The sequence below is a fragment of the Scardinius erythrophthalmus genome (assembly GCF_964197995.2).
Source record: "Scardinius erythrophthalmus genome assembly, chromosome: 24".
Lineage (NCBI taxonomy): Eukaryota > Metazoa > Chordata > Actinopteri > Cypriniformes > Leuciscidae > Scardinius > Scardinius erythrophthalmus.
The window spans coordinates 10,390,610-10,415,857 of NC_138244.1; the positions used below are offsets into that span (position 1 = coordinate 10,390,610).

The window sequence follows — 25,248 nt, forward strand, 5'->3', positions numbered from 1 at the left end:
TGCACCTTACCACATGTAAATTCTATCTGTAGGAACGGGAAAGCAATGGATAAAACTTCTAAAGGTCCCTGCGGATTTAGCTTGGGCATTATTAGATTTAGCTAAAAATGTAAAGCTTGTTCCGGTTACGTCAAAAAACCTTGGATGTTTCGTGGAGGAGTTTTCAGAGAGGAATCCAGGCGCATTTTTAAACCTCCAGGGTACTTATGAAACCAGTCTGCAAGCATCAAAAAATCATTTATTCAAACCCTTCAACAGACTGAATGAGCAACACATCTACCGGTATTAGGCACCAGGAATTCAGTTCACAGGGACACCAGTGGGATCTGCTGCATAATCCCAGAAAGTCCCCTTCAAATGGAAATGTTTAGCAGTGAGCCGTTTATTACAGAAGACAAACTCCCCCTGAAACAAAATTCAAATTCATAACCTTTTTCAAGAGATTTAAGACTGTGAGCAAAATCCCAACCTTCAACTTCAAAATCGTGGTTGATCTTAAAAGGATTTTTCTTTAATTCAATATAAATTAAACTCAAACCACAAACAATAATTTAGACTATTCCTTCTTTTCTTAAAAAACAAGCAAAAATAAAGGTTATGGTGAGGCATTTAAAATGTAAATGAATAGGTCCATTTTTGGAGGATGCAGAAGCAGATATGTGAAGCTTATGCAAAGCATATACATATATTTTCAAATGCTGCTGACAGACCCATAATGTTCTTTTAAACATAATCCAGCATTCAAATCCAGAGGAAAACAGTAAAAAACACCAAAGCCCTCATCATCCATCATATAGTCTCATGTGCAATTTTTTTTCTTTACTCTTGTTTTTAATCACCAACACATAAATTAATTGCATTTATCAAATGTTTAAACCTTCAAGAAATCTTAAAATGAGAGGAAGTCCTTGATAATACATTGTGCTGTAGAATCTATACAAGTAGCAGTTTAAAACTCATTTCACAGATACTAGTCCCACAGGAATTTTACCTCCTGCTCGAGTAAACTTGCACTTTCCCATGGGGATGTTCTGCATATCTGTAGATGTTTCAGTTGTTTCGTTTGACACGGTGTCCGTAAGGCGTTTTGGAAGTAACATGAACATGCTGTACTGCCATTGAAAGTGAAGAAGCAAGTTTCATGAAGGAAAATCATGCTTTAGTTGTCGTTCGTCATGGATCACTGGAATGTTCTTGACCTTGTTGGATTGCAAAAGAGTCTCCAAAGAGAAGATATTGGTGCAAGAGTGTAGTGTGTCTTTGTGCCTTTGTTTGGCAATGAACAAGCATGGCATGAGTTAGCGTTGTGCTGTAGGGAAAAGGCCTTTGTGGCCTCTTTTTTCAGCTCTTCGCTGTGGCTCCTCTCAGCAGTGGATAGATGGTTTGTTTTCGAGAGTGGCCGTGACCGACCGCAGCCACACCACGTCCACCGAGCAGAGGTGCTTCAGGCCAGCCAATGACAATCCAGCTCTGCTGCCATCCATTCAGAGTGGCTAGAAGACCATGACACCTGCAATGAGAGATGGCACAGTTTCAAACCAGATTTCCTCACAACTCCAAGCCAATCTCTGTAATTTGAACCCAGTCATTGCACTCAAACTTGATGCAATTGTAAGAGGCAATTTAAATTGACTGGGAGAAAAGAAAGGGAAGACAGGAAAGCACATTTCTTGTGATTCTCTACCAAAGTATTGAGCTTAGTCAATCTTTGCAAAAAGTTTGGAATGGAAACACAAGTTCGTTTTTTTTTCACGAACAAACAAACCTGTTTTTGCAGTCGTTCAGATACAAAGCGAAGAATGAAGTCTGATTCACAAGTGACTTGATTCTTTTTAAACAAACAGCAGAACTGGTGTAGACTAATTCTTGAAACGACTGGGTTTTCTAATGAGTAGAGTTAAGTTTGACCTAGTATGAAACTGTCCTGTATAACAACATTGGCAGTATGAAAAATAGACATAACTAAAATATATTTAAAATAATCATTTGTAATCAAATCAAGATCTTGTGAACCAGAATCAAATCTGTATCGATACCATGTATTGATATACCATACGAGAAACATATCTTGCATTATCTGCTGTTGCAATGGAAAAAGGTTGTAAATTTACTTAGTTGGAACCAAAAACTGAAGAGTTTAAAATCGAACAAGCACGCAGAAAAGAGAAAATGAGACTCAAGACCTGAATCTAAAACACTTTGAAATTACTTTGAAAAAGTAACAGGATCAATCACGGTCAATCAAAGACTAACCTTGTCTGTTGTTGTGTCCGTGGAGAACATATGGGATTTGCAGTCTCGTAGCACTTTCAATGAGTCTACGCTTACAGAAGATTTAAAATCAATCTCTTACATCAGCTTCACATCCCACCAGTGCAGCTTGCTCAACAGGGGTGTCTGACTGCCTCTAATTCAATTCTCATCACCTCAAATACATTCCAATTTAAAGCTAATGCCTCCCCTAGAGGGTTTAAGCGGTTAAGCCACAACAATGAAATTATTTCAGAGCCTGTATTGGCAATGCCATTGACGTATCAATCAAAACGGACTCCTACTCTTTATAAACCAAAAACAAAGTAAATATTTTGCAGATCCCAGTCGTGGGTTTCGCCTTAAATGTGTCCATCTGCTTTATGATTCATTAAGTGTGAGATTCTGATCTGGCATAATAGCTGCCACATGCACTTGAAGGGAATGCTGTTGACACGGTTTAAAATACTTTTCAGATGTAGAGGATAAAACTGCTGTGTGTAGAAATGAGGTGCATATTTTTTTTAAAGATGTGTTATTGCCTTAGGTGAAAAGCTCAAGGTAAATCCCTGTGGGCAGGTGAATAGAGTGTATAATTCTATCTTGAGAAATACTACACTTACTTGTCTACAAAGCCCTAATTAAAAAACACAAAAATAATAAATAAAATTAACGATTCCACCCTCTCATTAATTTTTCCCATTTACACACAATTTCAAACAAGTTGGTACAAGACTAGAACAAGTCCATTCAAACAACTTATGTTTGTTGATCAAACCTAAAAAACAAATGGCAATAGAGTGGTGCAGGTATGACGTCAGAACCTGGCAGGCTAATTTGCCGCTGGTTCCTTTGAGATTTTCCTATGGGTTTTTTTAAATTTATGAGTAAAATAAAGCCTGTGGTAAACATAACTTGCCTATATTTTGACATTTTGTCAAAAAGTAAAGTCAAGTTGTCTTTATTTTACACATAAACGGAAAACCCCCATTATAAAATTCCACAACATTGCCACATGTTGGTATGCAATATGCAACTGTTTTTTAAAAGTATTTTAGCTATATATAAATATGCACACATACATATGCACTCTTCAACACAAGGGCAACCACAAAACTACCAACATAAGCCTTTCCCTTTACTCAGAAATGCAACAAAAAAGGGTTAATTTTAACATTTACTCTCCTGATCGAGTCCCATCCCGAAAACTAGAACAATGCAGTCTCAATTGCCAGAAAAAAAAAATAATCTAAATGTTCATTAAACTTCCATCTTATAAATTTAAATGGATTGATGTGAAGAAATAAAGTTATTGTGACTGTTCAATAACGGTTTATTTTTATTGTTTTAAAGTAAACAGAACAAGCATCAAGATCTAGGCCAATTTTAGTGTGATTAACGTTTATACATGCTGGATGAAGCCAAGATGCAATTGCATTATCTAGGTTTGTTAGTCCTGATGATTTCAGTTGAATTAAATACAAGACATTTATAAAGAAGACACTTTAGTCCAACTGAAATGCAAATGTACTTGTTTCCCAAGTTATGGTGGTCGCTCCCAATAGGAACTGTAACTAACTTTTAGTTAAAAAAAATGGTTCAACAATCCTTCAGAACAGGCACTTCGGTGGAGATCAGTAAAACATGTTGCAAACACTATAGGCTTATGCTTATTAAAAACCAGACTTTGTTGTCTAGATAGGTTAAAGTGGACATGGCATTACTCCCTAATCCGTTGATGGTAAAGGATAAATATCAGTATAAAGACTGATTACAGTGAGCAGTGCCGTTCCAGGAAACAGGGCGTCTGCCACTCGAGCGTACAAATCCACAGCTAGTTTAAACAGGGCACCATGACCAGGCAAAGCTTATCCAGCCTTCACCAGACTGTGTCAGTGCTTGATGGGTCAGAGAAGATGATGTGCATGGGAAATCTGGGCTTTTGCTACCTGTATCGGCCTGTTTCCACCAGTTGGGAGAACAGTGTACACTGCCAAAACATCGTGTTTCCTGCTTTAGTAACATGCATGCCACAAAGAGAGATTAGATTAAAACCCAATCCGATTTATGGGCTCTGTAACAGAAAAAACAATTAGCTGGTTTAGTTTTTCTAAAGCCCCCTCCTTTAGGGGATGGGACGGGAGGTTGTGGTGGTTGGCAAGGGGTCAGAACTGTTCCAACTGGCAAATTACCTGGATTAGTTGAACACAATGCTGCCAATGAAACTGCACTGTTGGCAGAAAAAGCAGTAACTAAGTCTTATTGAGGACATATGGGATGTGCTACAGGGGTGTCAAAAGAGATGACATTACAGGCCAATGCCTGAATATTCCCTATTATATTTACCTGGAGCTTCTGGTCATAATTCACGTCCTGTAAAGTAATCAACAACAAGTTTGATGCTACTTTTTAAAAGCATTACTAGCTCACATACTTTGGAATTTCTTGGGCAATGGGCAATTTCTGACCATTTATCCAGTGGTCACTCTGAGGAAAAAACAAAACTGTGCCAGCATTTTCCTTCTGAAATTACACACACACACACAAATGCTAGTTGATTCCATCAAACATGGCTTAGGGAGATTCCCGAACAGAAGTGGTTTGAGAAAGTCCAGTCAAGTTGTAGTGCAGAGAAAGGTCTTTGTTCAGGTAAAGTGTTGTGGGTGGGGTAACGCAAAGGAAATGGCCTGAAATTACCTGAAAGTATGTTCACATGCACAGTCACGAAGATTTTGTTAGTTTAAGTAAACATTACACAATGCATCCAATAATAATAAAAAAAAAAGAATAAAAAAAAATAACTTTTTTTTCTGTTGAATATAAAAGATAATACAATTTGTTAGTTTTGTATTGTTTTTTTTTTTTTTTTGCCTACACAATAAAAGTCAGTGGGGTCCAATGTTTATTGAGTTTTATTGTATAGCCAAAAACATTTTATTTTAAGAATTAAAAAACTAAGAAAGTTAGATTGGAACAACATCAACGCAAGTAAATGATTACATTTTTGGGTGAACTATAACTTTGAGCTTTGACATGGAAAATAATGTGCAGTTTATAAACCATATTAATGTATATAAATAATGGCTCATGAATAAAATGTTTGACAATGCGTGGCATAAAAGAAAAAAATATATATATAGGGGCTAACATGATACAAGCTTTACATAATCCTTTTCATTTAATGGAAACCTCTGCCACTACACTTTAAAAGCTTTTCTTCATTTTCTTTCCTTTTTTTTTTTAGGGACGTTAGGTCTCTAGAAAAACATACTATGCCGTGAAACTTGATTTACAGTTTTCAGCAAGGCTGTCTGATTATGACTAATAATGTCAAATTTAGACTGTGGGATTCAATTATCCTGTTGTCTAGCATGATGCACAGCTTTCTGAAATGGATTACATTCAGGTACTTCTCTCCTTGTCCCTGGCCGCTGCAGGTTTTAAAATATTTATAAACTGAAAGTGGAATCCCAACCCTGCACATGCAAGCCTTTAAATCATTTATGAAGCTCATTCTTCTCTATTTAGTTTTTCATAATGACACAGAGACATTCCACTATGGAGACCAACAGGCATTTTAAGTGTGAGACAGTGAGACCATAGAGCTGGGCCGCCTATACTCATCTCTATCAATTCTTCATTGCTTCAACTCAGTAGGAGTTTGAAACACACCAGCCTTTGCTTTCATCACCCACTTCTTTAGTTACTTTATCAGGAGAGAGAAGGTTGTGAGGCTGAACAGGGTAAAGAGATGAATAGGAGAGTGTGGGAGGTCTATATAGTACTTGAAGAATTTGAAATCTGCCATCTTTGCTCAAGGGCGGTCAGATCTGCTGCAAGGTTGTTTTTGAGTTGTTTTCGAAACACTGCAGACCCCGTTTTAGTCCGGGGTTGCGTTTCAGTGTAAACGGACCAAAACTGAGACTTTTGAAAACGAAGGCGTGGCTGCTCACATTACGCTACCAGAACACGACATTAACAGAACAGGGCTCAGTTTCCCAAAAGCATCGTAAGCCTAAGCTGACCGTAGAGACCGTTGGTGGCTATTGTTCTGCGATCAACTGTGAACAAGCAACAGGCTTACAATGCTTTTGGGAATCGCAGCCCAGAGCCGTCTCTCTCAATGGTTCTGTAACATACCAGCCTCGATGACCGTGTAAACAACAACGAGGATCGTTTTCATTTCAAAATGCTGTTTTTAAATGAAAACGCACTAGTGTAAACATGATGTTTGGCTAACCTGAGCCATCCTGGTAGAATGCGTGTAGTGACGTCGCAATTCTATAATGCAATTTACATCAAATATTGCCTGTAAACTCTTACGTTACCAAGGCAACGACTGACACATTTGTATTCAATTCCAAAGAGCTCCGTTATCAGCTCGGAAATGAACGGTTTGGCCAGACGGTGAAAAAGAGGCCAAATACAGCGGACGGAACACCAGCTTAAATATAAATGTTAGCATCCTTTAAAAAACATCTACTATAAAGAAATATTTGCCATTTCGCTACACACCGATCAATTTTAATGCACGTCAATGAAAAAAAAATAAAATGCTACCAGCAGAGTCTAGCAGAGCCACGCTAACCAGCTAAGCTTTAACCCTTTGGTTGGTACACATTCAACTGTTTATTCTCTTCCTGTGGGCGTTCCTGGAGGACGCTGCTGCTGCCAACATCCTTCGGCAGGCCTGCCAGGGCGTCCTCCAGACATTCTGATTTTGTGCCCCCTGGGGCTAATTATAAAACCCAGCTTTTGCTGGGCCACCTGCTTCACTGTGAAATGAAGCACTTGTGGTGTGAACGGAGTTGCTGGCTGGTGAAGAGTGTTAATGATTACTCACAGAAGTAATCATTTTCTAATCACCAGGAGATGCAATGAGATGGCTGTGGTCCCTCCCCAGGCAGTCTAATTCAAATGACACAAGTGAGAGATGTTCAGCTGACTGTTATGACGCACTCATAGAGACCGTCGGCACAATTGCAATTCCTCAGTATTAGGTTTAAGAAGCAACAACCTTTGCTGCGTCCATTTACAAACCAATATGCAGGCAGACCATACTTCAACTTCAGGCAGACAAGGGGCTCGCTGGCTTCTGAGAAAGGCTATTCATGCAAATATTGTTAGTCTGTAATGACCTATTAGGTATAATAAGTGCTGACAGACTAGATATTATGATGGCAGAAATGATAGAGTCTAAGATGCCTATAGAAGAAAGGGTATTATAACGAAGCTTAATGCATTTCATATAGGCCTAGTCAATAAGCATTAATTTTTTTTACAGTTCAATGCAAACGAGTGCTTTACATTTATACACTTAGCCTATGCTTTTGTTTTAAGTAAAATAGGGGGAACTTATAATGGAAATGATGGGAGAGTTTTCTTGTTTCTTGGGAGAGTTTTCTTGTTTCTTGTGAGAGTAATCATCATTTATTAATAAAATTTAAACAGACATTTAAAAAAAAAAGATCATTGGTGAAATAACTGTAGTGATGCATTGAAAATAAATTATTGGCTGAACACACTAGGCCAAATAAAATTGATAATTCAAATTAGCTGTTGTTTAGAATGACTAAAAAGATTTTATTTTGTATAGACAGAAAGAGGCTCAAATACAATAATTAATTTTGCACAATACATCTATAGCTTTAAAAGCTGAAATTGGGCTAATATCTGTACCTTGTCAAGAATACACAAAATATAAAAACTAGTAATTTATAAAACAAAGGTGGCAGGTACCTTCGGTAAACTATTCTCCCTTCAAACATAAGAAATAGTTCATCTAATGAAGCACATAAATAGCTCTTTATTAATTCACCAACAGCCAAAGAGAATGATTGCTTCTGGGCATGGGGACTTCAATGCACAAGTGGGAAAAGCAAAATCTGCAAATTTGCAAATCGCATTTCAATGTTACTGTTTCTGTTCACATCTTCAGCCAAGACTGTCCTCTGGCCACCTGAAAACATTCAGCAAAACATGCCATAAAACATGTTTTGCCTTAATTTTCAGTGGTCAACATTTAAGCGCAAAAAAAAAAAAAAGACATCGTTGTGCTTTAGATGGTACAGTTGATGTGAAACAAAATGCTTTAGCAGCTGTTTCAGCAACAATAAGCACCCTCCTCCCTAAATCTCTCTACGCTGAGTCTCTCATTGCAGCCTGTAATTACAGAGATTAAGCCACTTTGTGCTCTCACTCAACCTAATTGCCAATTGACAGAAAAAGCGTTGTAATGTAGATCACAAATCAATTTTTCAGTGGCTCACTAGTGCTGACGCATCACTATGATCTTAAGTGAGAATTCATGAGATGTTTAAGCCTCAACCTTCAACCCTCTTGAAGATGTTGCCCTTCAATGACAGCCGCCTGCTCTTTAATATTCCTAGACATCCAGATGGTTTAACACAATCATTTTCTCTTTGCTCAACCACTTTCAAAAGCCTCAATAAGATAGGCGCACTCAGCTGCTTTCAAAGAAGGCTGTCAAGCCCCAATTTAACATTTTGGCATGCAGTTATCTTGACAGAAATCATTGTTTATGTGTGAAGGTCGACAGCCTGCTGACTTCTATCGTTACTCTGCTTAGAATTATGATTCAAGCTCTTTTCAGGGGAAGCACCTACAATACAAAATGATTCAGTTGTGTGTGTGTTTTTGTGTCTGTATATATCTCAGATGAGATTGGCTTTACATTCAGAAAGAATAGTCATTTCAGTATAGAGTCTTTCAACACAAAGGAGCACATGAATGAAAGTAAAGCCAAAAACCTTACCCAGATCAGCTCCATACACTTTAATTGGAGGCGACTACGCAGGAAGATGTTTCCAGGTGCTGACAAAAGCAGTTGGAATCAGTGAATAAGGCACGGTAGTTATACTGTTCCAGCTATCCGACGTCGGATCATAACAATCCAGGGTTTTACACCGCTGTGTACCGAAGTACCCACCGACCACATAGAGTTTATTACCAGAGGCCACAGCATGGCAGCTCATTCTTTTAGAAGTCATGTCACCTACACGCGTCCATTGATTGGTCTCGCAATCAAATCGGTAGGCGGACGCTGCCGTGAACTCCGTGTCACCACCCATTATGAATATCTGACTGCCGAGAACGGCAGCGGCGGTGTATCTCCAGGGTTGCGGGCACTCGGCTGCTATGGTCCAACGGTTCTCAACGGGGTCATAGCACTGGACCTTTGAGGCCTTGTCCCTGTGGATGGTTGTTCCACCAAACACAAAGAGTTTCAGCTTGGCACTGACCACTGCTGCATTGCTGACACCATCCCTAAGTGGTGCCATCATTGTCCATTTGTTGGTTAAGGGGTCATACCGCTCAACCTGTTTAAGAGATACTGAAGGGGAGGCTGGGAAGACACCTGCTATAGCAGTGTGACCCCCCACAACATAAAGGCAGTTTTCAAGTTCAGCCGAGCCATGTCCAAAACGTGCAATTAGCATTGGGGCACCTTTCGACCATTCTTCATGTACCGTGTCATATATCCAAACATCCTTCGACACTCCATTTTCTGACCCCCTTCCTCCTGTCACGTAAACTTTGCAGCCAATGGCACATGCACTGAACTCCTTTCTGGGACTGGGAAGATCTGATTTAGGGATGATCTCTTTTGCTTTGTGGTCCACTTGGTAGATCTTATCACACATAAACGTCTGACCCCCAAGAATGAGAAGCGTGTGCCCAGCTTTGCGAGGCCTAGCGCAGGGGCTGGTGACAACGCCGTCATTCTGCAAAATCTTTTTCTTACACTGCATGGCCTCATCAACAATCTGTCGGCTCCTTTTATCTGACATCACAAGTTCCTCACATGCCACGGCCTCAATGAGGCATCCCGAAGGCAACAACGCGAGGCGTAGTCCTCGCAGCAGTTCAGGAAGATAGTCTCTGCGACTGTCTAAGTCATACCTAACCCAGCGCATGACCGCATTGAACACAATCTGTTCATCTTCAACCTCCAGCTCATCACTCAGGATGAGATCCAAAAGCTTGTCTTTCGAGAGGCCACAGAAGTCTTCGGTGTCTCGAAGAGTCTCAAAGTGAATGAGGCACATCCTCCATGACAGCTCATAAAGGCGCTTGCACTGATGAGCGTCAGAGAGCAGCATCATTCCTAAGCAGTTTGATGCGTGCAAATTCTTCTCCAAAAATTCTGCTGCTGCATCACGGATATCATGAAACTGTAGCATGTCTCCAGCCTCGAGAAGTGACTCTGCATTCTCCTCATTGATGATGACACGTGAGGAGTAAGCAAAGTCCAACAGCAGCTCCAGAACTTCTGGGTGAACACTGTCACGAAAGTTAACCTCATTGTCAAGGCTTTCACGGAGGCCACCGCTGAACATGGCTTCAAAGTAGCGACTGCAAGCAGCAAGCACAGCTCTGTGACAGGGAAAGGAGCGGTCGCCTGCCCATAGCGTTACATCTGTGAACATGCACTGTTTGCGAAGGGTATTGAGGTGGGTGAGCACACTGTCTGGATGAGAGGGCTTGTGGAAGAGCGAGATGTTCATGGAGCCTGTGCTCGTCCTCGACTTGCGGTTTTCATGGACGCTGACTGACATCTTTTCCAGCACGTCCAAATTTTCACTGGTCCCAATATCCCGAACTAGGGAAATAAAAAAGCACAACACAAGAGGTTAGCAAGTGATCTAAAAAGTATCTTCAGTATTGGGGATGACTCACTGCTGTACATGTTTATGCTTGGCAATAAAATCACCAGTGAGAAAGTGGTATGGTGCTGTATCAACAAAATCTAGAGCCAACTAGTTCCAGTTTTTTCAGCTGCAGACAACGTAACTATTAATCTTGGATGATTAGCATTAGCTTAAATGTGGTTGTAGTGTTTGTCATGCCTTGGCACAGTAATCTTTTACAAGCTTCTTTTTTTGTGTATAATGGCTAGAGATTGAAAATGTATTGCCTGGATGACATTTTTACATCCTTCACTAGACAAACTTTGCTTGACATTTTACTAGATATTCACAGCTCTTTCAGCAATGAAATATTACATCAACAGTTAAGTTCACTGTAAATTTGTTCAGAGGATCTGAGAACTGTAATCCATCTTTACACTGTTAAGCCAATACAAAGTGCACAATTAATCAACTCAGTCTCTAATTCTTACATTTTATGCTGACAGGTTGTTATACAATTTAGATTTGTAAATCAGTAATCCTTTGTTTTTGGCAAACAGAACCTCAGAAATTCAATAAGACCATAATTACAATGAACACTAAAAGAAAAAGAAAAAAATTATATGAGCATCCTGGCTAAACTATTCAATAGTAGTTTTACTAGAACAAATTTGAGAAATTTATAAAGAAATAAAATTGCAAGAGAACATCTATTACAATTAAAATAAATAAAAAAAACGTAACTATTAAAAAATAATAAAAATTATTATTTATTTAGGTACCAAAATTACTGTTTAGGTTATCAATCTTACGTAGCAACTTCACACAGCTTTTCAAGTAAAATAATCAATAATACAATTACAGCTTTGTAATTAACTGTGTAAGGTGTTGTTTTTTTTCCCGTATAATTTTACATTGTTTACAATGCTAAAAAAAAAAAAAAAAAAAAAAAAAAAAATCACAGACATGTTTATTGAACACATAACAACCAGTCCATATTGGTGTTCCACAGAAATGCTTTAGCACCAAAGTGAAAAGTATGGTGCGCTTGCAATGTAGACGCAACACCCAATAATGCAATGCAGCAAAACTAGAACGCTCCTATTATGATCAACAAAGCTTAGTGTAAATTAGATGAGTTTGTTGATTGACATTGGGGGAATTCTCGAGAGTTACCGTATAATGCCATCAAAATTTTAAAATTTGGTACAAAAATGTAATACTCATTTAGAAAAACACAAAAATGGCATGCAGTTGCCCTGCATAATCATTGTAAATTCTATTAATAAAATGAATAATCAAGAATACAATAATCTACTGAAATAATTGAGAACGACTGTATGATTTCCCTCCATTTGTGCAGCCCTACAACAAAAACTGAATATTTTAACATTTATTTGTTAGGTTTAAAAGGCTGTGGCAGTTGAAGATACAAAGCGCAGGTTATGCGGCATGACATGAACAAACTGCTAGAATTTTCCTGTCAATTAAATACATAACACCCATTAAGTGTTATGCTTGGTCAGGCTTGCTTTTATGCAGCACATGATTTGGTGAAATGCAGACAGTTTTGCCCTTTCTGTCTAGGTTTCATCTGCAAAGGTTTTTTATGTTACCAGTGGCTCTTTGTGTAAGTGAATGTGCTTACATGCAAACTGGATTCTTTAACTGATGCGGTTTGAGGTTATTGTGATGAGAGAGGGGCGCAAGCATGCACAAACATCAGCAGGGTCTTTATGGATCACACTCTCGAGTTGACATGAATCACAATGCCAGAGGTTGACCACAAAGGATGCAAGGTCACAGCTATCCGTGCAGAAAGCTATGCAGGGGGATAAGGGCAACTGGGAGGCTGGGATTGGATGCAGGGCTGTTGATGGGTGAACGAGAACAGGGAGCAAGCAGGTGTCTAAAACCACTTACAGCGACAAAAACTGCTGACCCACGCACAGGCACTGACAGTGAGGATCTGAGGGGGGGTCTGCATTGGTCCCAAAAAGCTTCCCCTCAACAGACCAGGTCGACAGAGTTGTCCTTAATGGGACCAGGGAACAAAGAGAAATGCATTTATTTTTTCCACATATATATATGAGCGCCCTTGTGAGGGTTTCCAGGCATTTCTTGCAAGCTATGGCTTCCGTGACAATAGATTAAATGTTGCATAATTCCACAACGGTTGAATTATGCTCAGGTTTGTTGCTGAATAAAAAATAAAAAAAAGAGCTGAAAAAGAAGCCCAACTATTATTTCACAGCTTGATGAAACTGCCTTGGAGTTCCTGCATGGTTCATCCCATCACCCATGGTAACCATCACTCAACAACAGCATGAGCTGTGCCAAAGTTGCTGAATCATTCAATGCGGACAAACTAACTACCTATCCATGCGGATATTCTCACCAGCATGAATGACACCTTTTAATTGCAATGCCACTGAGAGGCTCAGGCACAAAGGTCTTATTTTCTTTGAATGTTCTTCCTGTGTAAATATCCAAGCTCCTCGGACTAAATAGCTTTTCCAGGTTCTTTTCACTGAGGATGTTGGTATTCTAGAGCTGTATTTCAGTTAAGCTACAGCAAAGGAGAGAGGGAGGTGCGTTTTGTGTGTTCGAGGAAAGTCAAAAGCTGGCAACCTCACTGATTTGAAAAAGCTCAATGAATCACTGGCCTGCATGAAGTCCATCACCAGGACCAAATTCTTCTATCAGCACTCAGCCTAAAAGATTTTACACAAGTATGTGGACACAGATGTTTCTAGATATGCAAGCTTGATTATGTGCAGATTGTGCACCGCTGCAATTCGAAATGCGGCAGTACACAGCACGTTCTTTTTGTTTCTCCCAAAGGGGTGCTGTCGCAGATGTCTTCTGGATTAAGAATGTCAATCACTATCGAAAACATATTCGCAAAAAAAAAAAATCCCTTTAGAGGAACAACAGCTTGTCACTGGGACAGTACCCTTAAAGGGACAACTTTGTACCTTATCTACTCCCAAAAGGTGCATGTTAGTACCATAGACCAGTAATATGTTCCCTGAAGATACTACTACCTTTTAGGGGTATATAATTAAGGTACAAAGTTTTCCTAGCCGAACACTTCACTAGTTGCTACAGACAATAGCCTACTTAAAATTGAGAATGAGAAACTGCATAAACTGTAAATTGAGTTTGCTGCTAATGTTACAGAAGGTTTTAATAGTATGGCCATATTGGTGGTGATGTCGACAAAAACTTTAGTGAAAGCATTAAAAACAGCCCCGTGTTTGGTTCCTTATTTCTTAGAACTACATAAAAGAGTGAAATCAGCATTTCACAAACCTGCAATGACACTATTAGACACCCATTTTAGGACAAACAGCATCTAAAAATGAGCCGATAATTGAAATCGGTTGTTAAATTAGAGAGGCACACCAAAACTTTGTGTTAGGGAACAAAACTGAGAACCACTGGTAGTGTAATGCATAAATGTAACAGCTGAGTAATTAAGGCGAATATAATGACAATTTTAGGGTCAAAAAAAACTTTGCAAGAGTAACTTAAATAGCAGCCAATATGAGGTTAGACGGGCTTGTTTACTCGAACTATGACCAATGTAAAAATAACCAGAATGAACTTCAAATACTGCCGTTATACATGAACCCTGAACCTTGTGTGATGCATTGTGAATTTCCTGACTCTTATCACACAAACATATTTGAATAGTGTACATACACTGTAGGAGCAGGTGCACTGTGGCGCGGGCTTGGGTGAAAATAATAATAAAATAAAAGAAACAATTTTACCTTAGTTATTCCCTCAGTTAACCAGTCGCCTCCTTAGACTTCAAAAAGTGAACATTAAGATACATAACGCAATGAATAAGGCTGTTTTGTAATACACGGCGACTATTCGAGACTTCAGAAATGCGCGCACGAACTCAAGCTAGAGTTAGCCAGCTCGCTAGTGCGTTAAACAATGTAAGAAGATAACTGGATAACTTACAATAAAGTAACATGTAATTGTAATACAAAATAATATCAGTAATATGCGAAATGACAGATTAGGGTGCGTTTAATCTTAAGCGACCGCTCAGTAACGATACTGTGAATGAGAGGAGCTAATGCTGTTAGCGGAGAGTTGTAACTCAGCGTATTGACATGCAGAAGAAAGCCTGACAAACTCCTGGCGATTAGAGACACGCAAAGACGCTGCTTTCCCTGTAAGCGATCATTATCTTCCGATTTACACCCAGGAGGTCACCAGTCCCTATCCACATCTAATCCTGACTGACTGTATTGGCTTCTCCAGCTCTGACCAAAACAGGAAGAACAGTGCAGATGTTGGTTAACGTTAGAGTGTTAGTCATCTTAAGCTTCTTGCTCTAATATAAGACTTTTTTTTTTTTTTTTTTAGAAAGACATGACATACTTACAGTGTTCTGCGCGTTAGTGGCAAATCCTGACGTTGTGCGGTTATAGAAAAAGGGAAGGAATCATAGTTTAGTTCACCTCTTGTCTGGTTGGCTGTTACTTTGTTCACATTCCAGTCCTCCTCACTGATGAAAAACTGTGGAGTCTCCTGAGGTAATATCCAAAAGCGGGGGAATGTGTAAAGAGTGATTGACATGCCGTTGTCCAATCACGAACTGAGACTTTATGCAAATATAAATTGTAACCAATAGGAACGTTCCGAGCTGAAAGTCTGCGCTGTTTTCTGTGCAAAGCAGCCAATGGTTGAACAGAGGGAGGAGCGTGAGAGCTGGCGATGGACACAAGGATCACAACAATTAGCAGGGAAGTATTGTGACTTTTTTGTGTTCTCATACGCTTTTTAAATTGCTACAATGAAAAAAAAAATAATTCAACTTGGCAGTATTTTGGCAAATATGTGATTCTATTTGAATAATAGCCCATATTTTTAAACATAATTTAAAACGGGCCTTATTTTATTGCCATTATAGAATTAGCAAGCCGTTCATAAGGCACAGAATTAGTGCTATCAGTACTTTTATCCCTTTCCATGTATTTTATTTTATCCATGTAAATATATATACATATACACACTTGGAAATTGAGATTTTTAAATGCAATGCCTTTAGCTCCATCTAGTGGGATTGTTATATTCATAGCTATGATAAATCATAACACGTAAGTTACCTTGAACTCTGTTGACCTCTCAGATGATAGAGACATGTTCCAATTTTCCATCATTATGCATCCAAAATAAAAGTTTAATGGGCCCTGCTGAAGTGAAGGCATACTATAGGTTTTAATTGCATTCAGTATTAATCCTCACAAACGAACGCATCTTCAGTTTTCATGCTATTTGAAATATTATCCACTCTGTCCTTCTTAAACTGTAAAGGCCTGTTTTCATATAAATCCCAGTGTGATATTCTAAAGTTCATATAGTTGAAATTAAACAACTGACTTATATTGTCACTGTAATGTATATGAGAGCCTAAAATATTTTAAATATTTTCTCTTAAAGTTATTTATTTATTTAAACAAACAAACAAACATATTTAAATATATTTAAATCAACATCTTCTGTAAACATAGACAACCCCTACTTTTTTGGGTAAAATTATCTTAAATTGTGCTCCTTGTGGCCTGAGGGTTTATGAGTTTGAAAACCATTGAGCTAAATACTATTTTATATTTTAATGCTATTTATTTTTATGTTTGTTTACTTTTATTTCCCAATGGTAATTTAGCCTACTTTATTTTTATTTATTTTTTTGCAAGCAGGGAATTATTTTAATGAACATCAATATTTTAGGTTAAAAGTGTGTGTGTGTGTGTGTATGTATGAATGTATATTATCACTTGGTGGCTCTCTTATTTTTTCTTTTTATTCCACAGTCAGTGCTAATGGTCTGTGGTTGCATTCCATCTCTTGGTGTTCTGGGTTCATCAGCCTGTGAATTTTTAAAGTCTGTCCCTGTGCTGCTGAAGCATGTGTAATACGATCAAGTTCACTTCGATTCGAGTCTGAATGCATTTTCTGGGCCAGTGCATTGAAACCACTGCCTTGTCTCTTGCTTAGCTAAAGAGATGGTTGAATTTCATTGGTGGGCATAATTAAATATGTTCCATCTGCAAAATTACCAAGGGAATATCCTCCATTAGATGCCTAAACCTAATCTGAGACCAAAGGTTCTTTGTAAAGAAATGTGCTGATCTTTACTGTGTTAACATGCAAGACTGGCAGAGTTTTGACGGCATATGCTGCGGCCATTAGGAGTCAGATCATGAAATCGTAGTACTAATAAAGCCACAGATTTACTGCAGTGCTTACAGCAGCTTTTGCTGGGGTAAAAAAAGATTTAGGACTTGAAAGGCACCCATGTACGACATATCTAATTTTACATGATGAATAAGTGCCATTTTAAACCAGACAGGGACAGCCAGCTGCCAAAAGGAGGATTATATATATTTAATAATATTTGTATTTTTTAGCAATGAATATAAGCATCTGTCTGTCTGTGAACAGAACACCATTCAAAAGCATTCAGAACTGGTAATAAATCTCAATTTTTGTAATGTGTCTTTTGAAAGATGGCTCATCATCGTGGGCATTACATTTCATGTGGGGTCCACTTGATGGATGACCCTGATGAGAAGATGGTAATGTCCCTCATCATTTTAAACTTTATGCACCAAAGATATGCAGCTGGCCACTAAGAGGGTCACAGGAGAGCCCTTGGGTTATCCCACCATGATGACAAATGCCCCCTAAAATAGCAAGACTGTAATCCTACTGATATTAGAAGATCACCGTAAACTTTCCAGCAGTGCTGGGTTTTATGTAAATTGCACTGTCCATTTGCACTGGTTGTCAAACAGTCAAATCTGCCCACATGACGTACTAGTGGTGCTGTGAATTTCAAATGAAATGTTCTTGCTGTGGAACAGTTTGTAAAGAGGCTTCTATGAGACAGAGGTTGACTGCACTGACTTGTCTTTACACCTGATTTGATTGAAGGCCATTTCATTTCTTTCTTGGCAGTTTCTCCTCTCCTCGCAAAAAACGCAAGTTGAACATGGAAGACACGCGTGAAGTCAAGCCTGGACCTGATGCCTCTGCACAGGCCACCCAACCATGGACGTTTTCCAAATCATCTTTGGTTAGAAAGCTGAGACAACACTTAACCAGTGGTAAGTATAGTACTGTATATTCATTGTTTTTTTTTTTTTTTTTTTTTTTTTGTCATTTATGCAATATAAGTGAATATGCATTTTTTAAATACATTTATTTATGCTTCTTTTAATTAAATGCATTTTAAAAATATGCAATAATATAGATAAAGCTGATTTAGCAAACCAGACACTATATTTTTACACTGAAAAGTATAGTAATCAGATTAATGTTGTTAGGTTGATTATTTTGCATTATTTTCTTTTTTACATTACCATATTTTTAGATAACTTGTTTATTTTTTTACAGTTTAGGGTTCTGTGTGATCACAAAATCATTCATACAAGAATCTTTTCAATAAGGTATTTATTTGACTGGACGGTCTTTTGAAATCAGATATTTGTACAGATATAAATGTTTTCTCTAAAAAAATCCAGTAGACTGGTTTGCAGTGCACAAATGTGAGCCTGAAAGAAGCTTCACAGTGTCTGCTGTCTTTGTTGCTGTCGTCTGCGTGACAGTTCATTTGGGCGAGAGGTGCTAATGGCGTTGCGTCTCCCTCAGCTGATGATGATAAAGCAAACGAAGCGTCAGATGAACCCGTTGTGGTTTTGAAGCCCTATATTTAGACATTTACGCTATCCGTGAAACGGAATAATGTGCCGAGGACACACTGTGATCTGGCACCAGATGATAATTTCTTAATAAGTTTTGAAAAGTGCTTAGTGGTTCTGGGCAGATATAAGGTGTTTTGTCATGTGGGAACATAAATAGATGGTTAAAGTACATCTAAACAACATCCCCATATGTGCTTGTCAAATTTCAAAACCATGGGCTTGAGGAGCTGGTCTTCCTTCAGCTTCCACTCTTCTGGGAAGGTTTTCCACTACTAGATGATGGAACATGACTCCGGGGATTCATTCCCATTTAGACACACGAGCCTCAGTGAGGTCAGGGACGGATTTTGGGCAAATGGGGTCTGGATCACAGCTGCTGTTCCAATTCATCCCAAAAAGGTGTTTAGTGGGATTCAGGTCTGGGCTTTGTGCGGGTCAGTCAAGTTCTTCCAAACCAAACCAGATGCAGTAAATCATGCCATGTGGCCATTAACCGACATCAGAGAACCATGAACACAAAAGTATTGTTAAATTATTGAAATATTAGCTTAAAATATAAAGGTATTATAGTTTCGGAATCTCCGGCCTAAATAGTTAAATAGCCCTAAAACCATTTAATAAGCATATGTGACTAAAAATGGTGTTTGTTGCTCTTATCCAAGTACATTAGTTATAAGGTAAATGATTATATCTGAAATACTGTGACCCTTTTTACATTAGCCTACGGGTTCTCAAAAGTGGAATTTCGTAGTTGGGTAAACGTCTAATGTGAACAAATATATATTCCCACTTGCTCCAGCGTCAAAAGAAAAAACATTCATGATAGTGTTTACATGACTTTCCAAAAGAGGAAAAATAAATATTGAGAGATTACGGTATACGTATTACGCTTGTAACAGAATGCGTGTAGTAACAGAGCGTATAGTCATTTACTCACCTTCATGTTGTTTCAAAACAGCGTTACTTTTTTTTCTTTCTTCCGCAGTCCACATAAAGAGATGGTAGGCAGGATGTTCATGCTGCTTATAATGAAAGTGGATGGTGACCAAAGTTGTTAAGCTCAAAAAATCAAAGAAGTGCCGTAACAAGCCAAACTTTTAGCCTTCAACTCACACTATCATATGACTTCAGAAGATTACAGTAATATGTCTATGGTCCTTTTTGTCATTTTTAAATCTTAACAGCTCACAGTCACCGATGCATCCAATGCAGAAGGTCTGGAAGACATTGTCCATGTAAACCTGCGGTTTTGTTGTGGTTGTGAAGTTTATAACTGTTTGCTTTTGAGACGTTTTGTTGGTTTAAGAATCCAGAAAAACACTTGTTTAATTGTTATTCTGTGCAGCTTTCCAATTTTTCCTCTGCTCTGATCATGCTGGTTTACGGATAGAGAGTAATTACTGACGGTCAGCCATGAAAGCAGAAGGTTTTGCAATAGTGAACCATGCCTGCGAGATTTTCACATCACATAAGATGTGAAACTGAAATGCAGAAATTCATTTTGCTCTCGTAACATCTGTTCCCTTTTATCTTTCATCATCCGGTAAGGGTAAGATGAGAGTTAATGAGGATGTAATCCGATGAGGATAGTCTTCTGCCTTTAAATCTTAACTGTGTTTGCTGCAGTATAGACCTTTTTATAGATAAATATTTAGAAAAAAGGGGGAGGACTGGTTGTCACACTTTTTATTTCTGAATTTCTTTTTTTTTCTTTTTTATCGATGTCTGCAACAACACATACTTTAAAATTTGGTTGAAAAAACAAACAAACAAATAATTACACCATTATTTCAATTAATTTATTATACATTGAAAATAATGCCCAAATAGTGGGCCGTATCGCAAAATTGGGCTTTTGACTCCTGGCTTGTGAAGCAACTTGATGGAATTTATGAGCTTTCTTTTCTTTTTGTAAAAAATATGAACAATGTAAAAGCTCTCTTACAGTGTTTTATGTGAGGCAGCATGTGCGTCTTTTCTTATCATTTCCCCGGAGTCGCAGTTCAAGTGAAGCAACTTTATTAACGTAAATTAAACTCTGTTTGAACTCAGTGGCTGTAAATCCGAGACCCGGTCTTCCCATTCCCTACGAGTGTCTCATAACTCAATGTGTCCCGTCTGAATATATCTCCTCTGATTACTGCTGAAGTTAATTGCCCTGCTTATACTGGCCAGTGAGTTCATAAAGTCTTAAATGAACTGGGTTGAAATACTACAGACTGCTAAATACAGCAGTGTATTAATCTATAATGCATGTAAATAGTGTTTACATGTTAATGCCATTTCCTGTCAGACTAGTCAAGAGTGTGTGATATTAGCTGTCATGACCATGTCAAGAGCTGTCATGACATTCTTCTCCTGTAGTTTATGAGGTTGTGAGGTACAGTGTGACCACAAGAGGGAGATAACAAGCCATGCATTGTTAAAAAAAAAAAAAAAACACGTGTTATAAATCAATGTGTCTCTCAGCTGGTTATATATATATATATATATATATATATATATATATATATATATATATATATATATATATATATATATATATATATATATATATATATATATATATATATATATATATACACACAATATATATATATATATACACACAATATATATATATACATATACAGACCCTTTCCAAAAAATTAGAATATCATGGAAAAGTTTATTTATTTCCATAATTCCATTCAAAATGTTAAACTTCCATAGATTATAGATTCAGGGCCCACAACTTAAACGATTTCAAGTATTTAGTTGTTTATTTGTACATAATTTGGGCTTCCAGCTCATAAAACCCACGAAAACAGGATTTCAAAAAATTAGAATATTACATGAAATCACACAGTAATTACACAGTGATACCATGGTCATTGAGCCAGGTTTTGGTTATTTTGGCAGTGTGGGCAGGTGCAAATCCTGCTGGAAAATGAAGGAAGCATGAAGTGCTCTGAAAATGTCCTGGTAGACGGCTGCGTTGACTGGATTTAATAAAGCACAGTGGACCAAAGTCCTCTTTTCTGATGAGAGCAAATTTTGTATCTCATTTGGAAACCAAGGTCCCAGAGTCTGGAGGAAGAATGGAGAGGCACACAATCCAAGATGCTTGAAGTCCAGTGTGAAGTTTCCACAGTCTGTGTTGGTTTGGGGAGCCATGTCATCGGCTGGTGTTGGTCCACTGTGCTGTCCACTCAACGCAGCCGTCTACCAGGACATTTTCAGAGCACTTCATGCTTCCTTCAGCAGACAAGCTTATGGAGATGCTGACTTCATTTTCCAGCAGGATTTGCACCTGCCCACACTGCCAAAATAACCAAAACCTGGTTCAATGACCATGGTATCACTGTGTAATTACTGTGTGATTTCATGTAATATTCTAATTTTTTGAAATCCTATTTTCGTGGGTTTTATGAGCTGGAAGCCCATATTATGTACAAATAAACAACTAAATACTTGAAATCGTTTAAGTTGTGGGCCCTGAATCTATAATCTATGGAAGTTTAACGTTTTGAATGGAATTATGGAAAAAATTAAACTTTTCCATGATATTCTAATTTTTTGGAAAGGGTCTGTATACACACACAATTTTTCCTTAAAAAAAAAATCTTCATGCCTTAAAATAGCTTGAATGTAACTCTACACCCTTGCCTCATTTAGTATATGCAGTTCTATGAATATGCGAATGAGCCCCGCCTCCACTCACTCGCACCAGCTCAGAGATCCACTCGTTGACGATCACACGTTGATCTGATTGGTTACAAGGTAGTTTGTGATGTCACAAACACCAGCGATTTAAAACCGCATCTTTGATTCACTGCAGTTTTAAGGAGAAAATACTCAGCAATGGTGTTGACTTATGCATTTGCACATGTTTAAAGCATATTAAAAACACCACATAGACATAAAACATTAAAACCTTGATTTTCACCACAGGGGGACTTTAAGAGTCTCTGACTAGATTATTATTGCAGTGATTTTTTTAGCAACAGTTGAGCCTGATGAATCTTGACATTGTCATCCTGGAATATGGCCATGATGTGTCTTCCTACATGGTTGTTTAAGAAATGAAAAGCTACACACATCAATTAGAGTTAGAAGAACTGTTGCCAAACATATAACATGCTAAAAACTTAATAATCACTGCAATAATGACCCAATTATAGACTCACTGGCATTTGGCTATTTAAATCCAAACAACACATTTTTTTTTGGCCGGGCAGTATTTATAACCATTTTAGGTTATATTATTCTTTTTTTTTTTAAATAATTTTTATAATTTTATATTATTTGACTTGCGTGAATAGCTGGGCTTCACATGCAGATGTTGCGTTACTGAAAAGTATGGATTTGCTTTGTATGCAGCTGATGATGTTACATTCTGAGCACTGGACAATCATAAATCTGTAAAATTGTTAGCGTACTGCTCATACAGGTGAAAATACATTTGATATGGATTTGAATATTTAATTTAATATTTAATTAATATTTTGTGTAGAATGTGCCCCTCCCCCAAACAGATATTTATGTTCCTGCAGCTGCAGTAAATGACTGATGAAATTTCAGAAAGACCCTTGGCTTCCCCCCTCCCTTTCTTTCTCTCTCTCTCTCTGTACATGTTTACGTTTTTATTGTGAGGTTGCTGGTGCAGGATTTGAGTAGGTGGGGATAAGGATATTAGAGTGGGGTGGGAGAGCTGGCAGCCGATCCTGAGGTCAGATTTCACTGCCCTCTCTCTGCATGTTTTATGGAAAGTGCTATTTCAGACATCCCCAGCATGTGAGTGCCAGTGCTTGGTCGATTGCTCATGTTACAGCCGGCATTTTGAGTGACAGTCAGGCTTTCTGGCTCACAAAAGAGCCCAGTGGAAAATCCTGAGCCTGGCTGCGGGATACTTCCACAGCGCAGGTCCTGTTGCGTTGGGAACAAAATATAAGATGCACATCCCATTCAGGTTGCAGGACAGGTGGGAAAAGAGTTTTGTGTCCACTGTGGCCCTGATGAAAGGGGGAGATACGGAATTGGCAGTGAACGCTGTGCCCTCTGATCACGTCTCTCTCCAAAAATATCATTAATGGCTAGAAAAGATGCTTAACGTGGTATTTTTAAGTTAGTGGACCATGAGGGAATGAGTCATCCTCTTTAATTTGATGTTGAGATTTGCAGATGGCGATTAAACTCATGATCAGCGGTGTATTAAGCATCGCTGGCTGCTTTGAAGTAAACATTTTGACAGATTTTTCTGATAATTTCAATAGAGAAAGTTGTAAAACTGAACTTGGGCCCTCTACTTTTTCCCTATCCATAGCTGTCCCTTTATTTATATAAAAATTATAGCAAGATATTCACAACAGAGACCCATGTATTGAAGCCCTTTTCTGTCTTATTGTTTAAAATAAAGTCACAATAATGAAACAGTTTTGAGATATAAAAAAATAGTTGCAACTGTGAGATAATAGCTGCAACTATACCATTAGAAAAGTCACAATTGTCTTGTAGATTGTAGATTATAATCAAACACTTGTGACTACAAGATAATTGAATCATTTTAATGATCATAAATAATTTTGACTGAATAATTTTGTGAATTTACATTGTAATTGTCGCATATTTGTCGCATAAAGTCACATTTCTATTTATTTACTCTGAGGTGTAAAAAGGCTTTTAAACCCATAGCTTCACACAGAATCATAAGCAAAGGACCTCAGTTTCCTTTGAGATAAAAAACTGAGATGTCTCTCGTTTGATTTGTTGTGATTACTGCCATATTGCTCGCTCACTTTACCGTGGTTATCAGATGAAAATAAACAATCAGACACTCTTAAAACCTGAGAGAAATTTAATCTATTAACTGGTGGGAGCCAGCAACTGGAGATGTCTGTCTACGTGCATTTCATACCAAGGTTATCTTTTGCTAAGCGCACTAGATGACAAGTATGTCTGCTTAAGGGTCTCAGTATCCACATTTGTGTAATTCCCCTGTAAGAAGGTCTAAGCGTGGAATGAAAATTGGCCTCAGATGTGAAATTAAAGCATTGTTGTCATCACTTGATCAAGCCCACCCCCCTTCAAAAGCATCAGAATTAAATTCATGAACTGTGAACATTAAAACAGCCTGTTTTATGAACTGTAAGGGTATTCTTTGCATGTCTTCATACAGTATAACATTTCTCCAGTGGCAGACTGATGTTTTTTGTTCAATTTAAGTCTTGTGAGACTTAAAACAAATAAGTTAATGACTGATTGTTCAAAATGATCATGTGTAGTTAATGGTGCATAATGAATTGGTAGTAAAATGAATTTGTTACAACATTTTTGCTTTTAAAATGTTCAGCTTGGGTTCAGGGTGGACTGCAATAATTTATTTTGGCTTCATCGTTTAGAGTGTGTCCTTGGTGAGACTTTCAAGGATTACATCCAGCCCACACAGTTCATCAATAATTTCCTGACGCCAGCTGTGTACTTGATTTTCTCATTCACTTATTGATTTCAAGAAGCAAATGCTTGCATGTGCTCTCTTTTCCTCACTGAACCACAGAGATTCTAACAATGTTTTTGCTACTGATTCTCTTTATCATGCCAAAATTTTAAACCAAAACAACTGACGTTGAGGAGCT

General features: G+C 38.1%; 2 protein-coding genes across 5 annotated transcripts in view; one reads left to right on the top strand and one right to left on the bottom strand.

The window, feature by feature from the left end:
• Nucleotides 1–219: 219 nt before the first annotated feature.
• enc2 (ectodermal-neural cortex 2) lies at nucleotides 220–15,470 on the bottom strand. Of its 4 annotated transcripts, XM_081356725.1 has the most exons (4): nucleotides 15,310–15,434; nucleotides 12,825–12,935; nucleotides 9,026–10,873; nucleotides 220–1,510 (listed from the first exon to the last, which is right to left on the bottom strand). In XM_081356725.1, the coding sequence occupies exons 2-3, from the start codon at nucleotides 12,886–12,888 to the stop codon at nucleotides 9,060–9,062; spliced, it is 1,878 nt and encodes a 625-aa protein (XP_081212851.1). In that variant the 5' UTR covers nucleotides 12,889–12,935; nucleotides 15,310–15,434; the 3' UTR covers nucleotides 220–1,510; nucleotides 9,026–9,059. The 4 variants fall into 4 exon arrangements, with proteins under 4 accessions (XP_081212851.1, XP_081212854.1, XP_081212852.1 ...); XM_081356728.1 differs by lacking the exon at nucleotides 12,825–12,935 and having other exon boundaries at nucleotides 15,386–15,470; XM_081356726.1 differs by lacking the exon at nucleotides 12,825–12,935 and having other exon boundaries at nucleotides 15,310–15,457.
• Nucleotides 15,471–17,916: 2,446 nt separating this feature from the next.
• agbl1 (AGBL carboxypeptidase 1) overlaps nucleotides 17,917–25,248 on the top strand; it is a 162,068-nt gene continuing 154,736 nt past the window's right edge. The window contains exon 1 of the mRNA XM_081355542.1: nucleotides 17,917–18,037. Coding sequence (XP_081211668.1) covers nucleotides 17,923–18,037 — 115 coding nt within the window. The 5' untranslated portion in view covers nucleotides 17,917–17,922. The remainder of the gene's footprint in view (nucleotides 18,038–25,248) is intronic.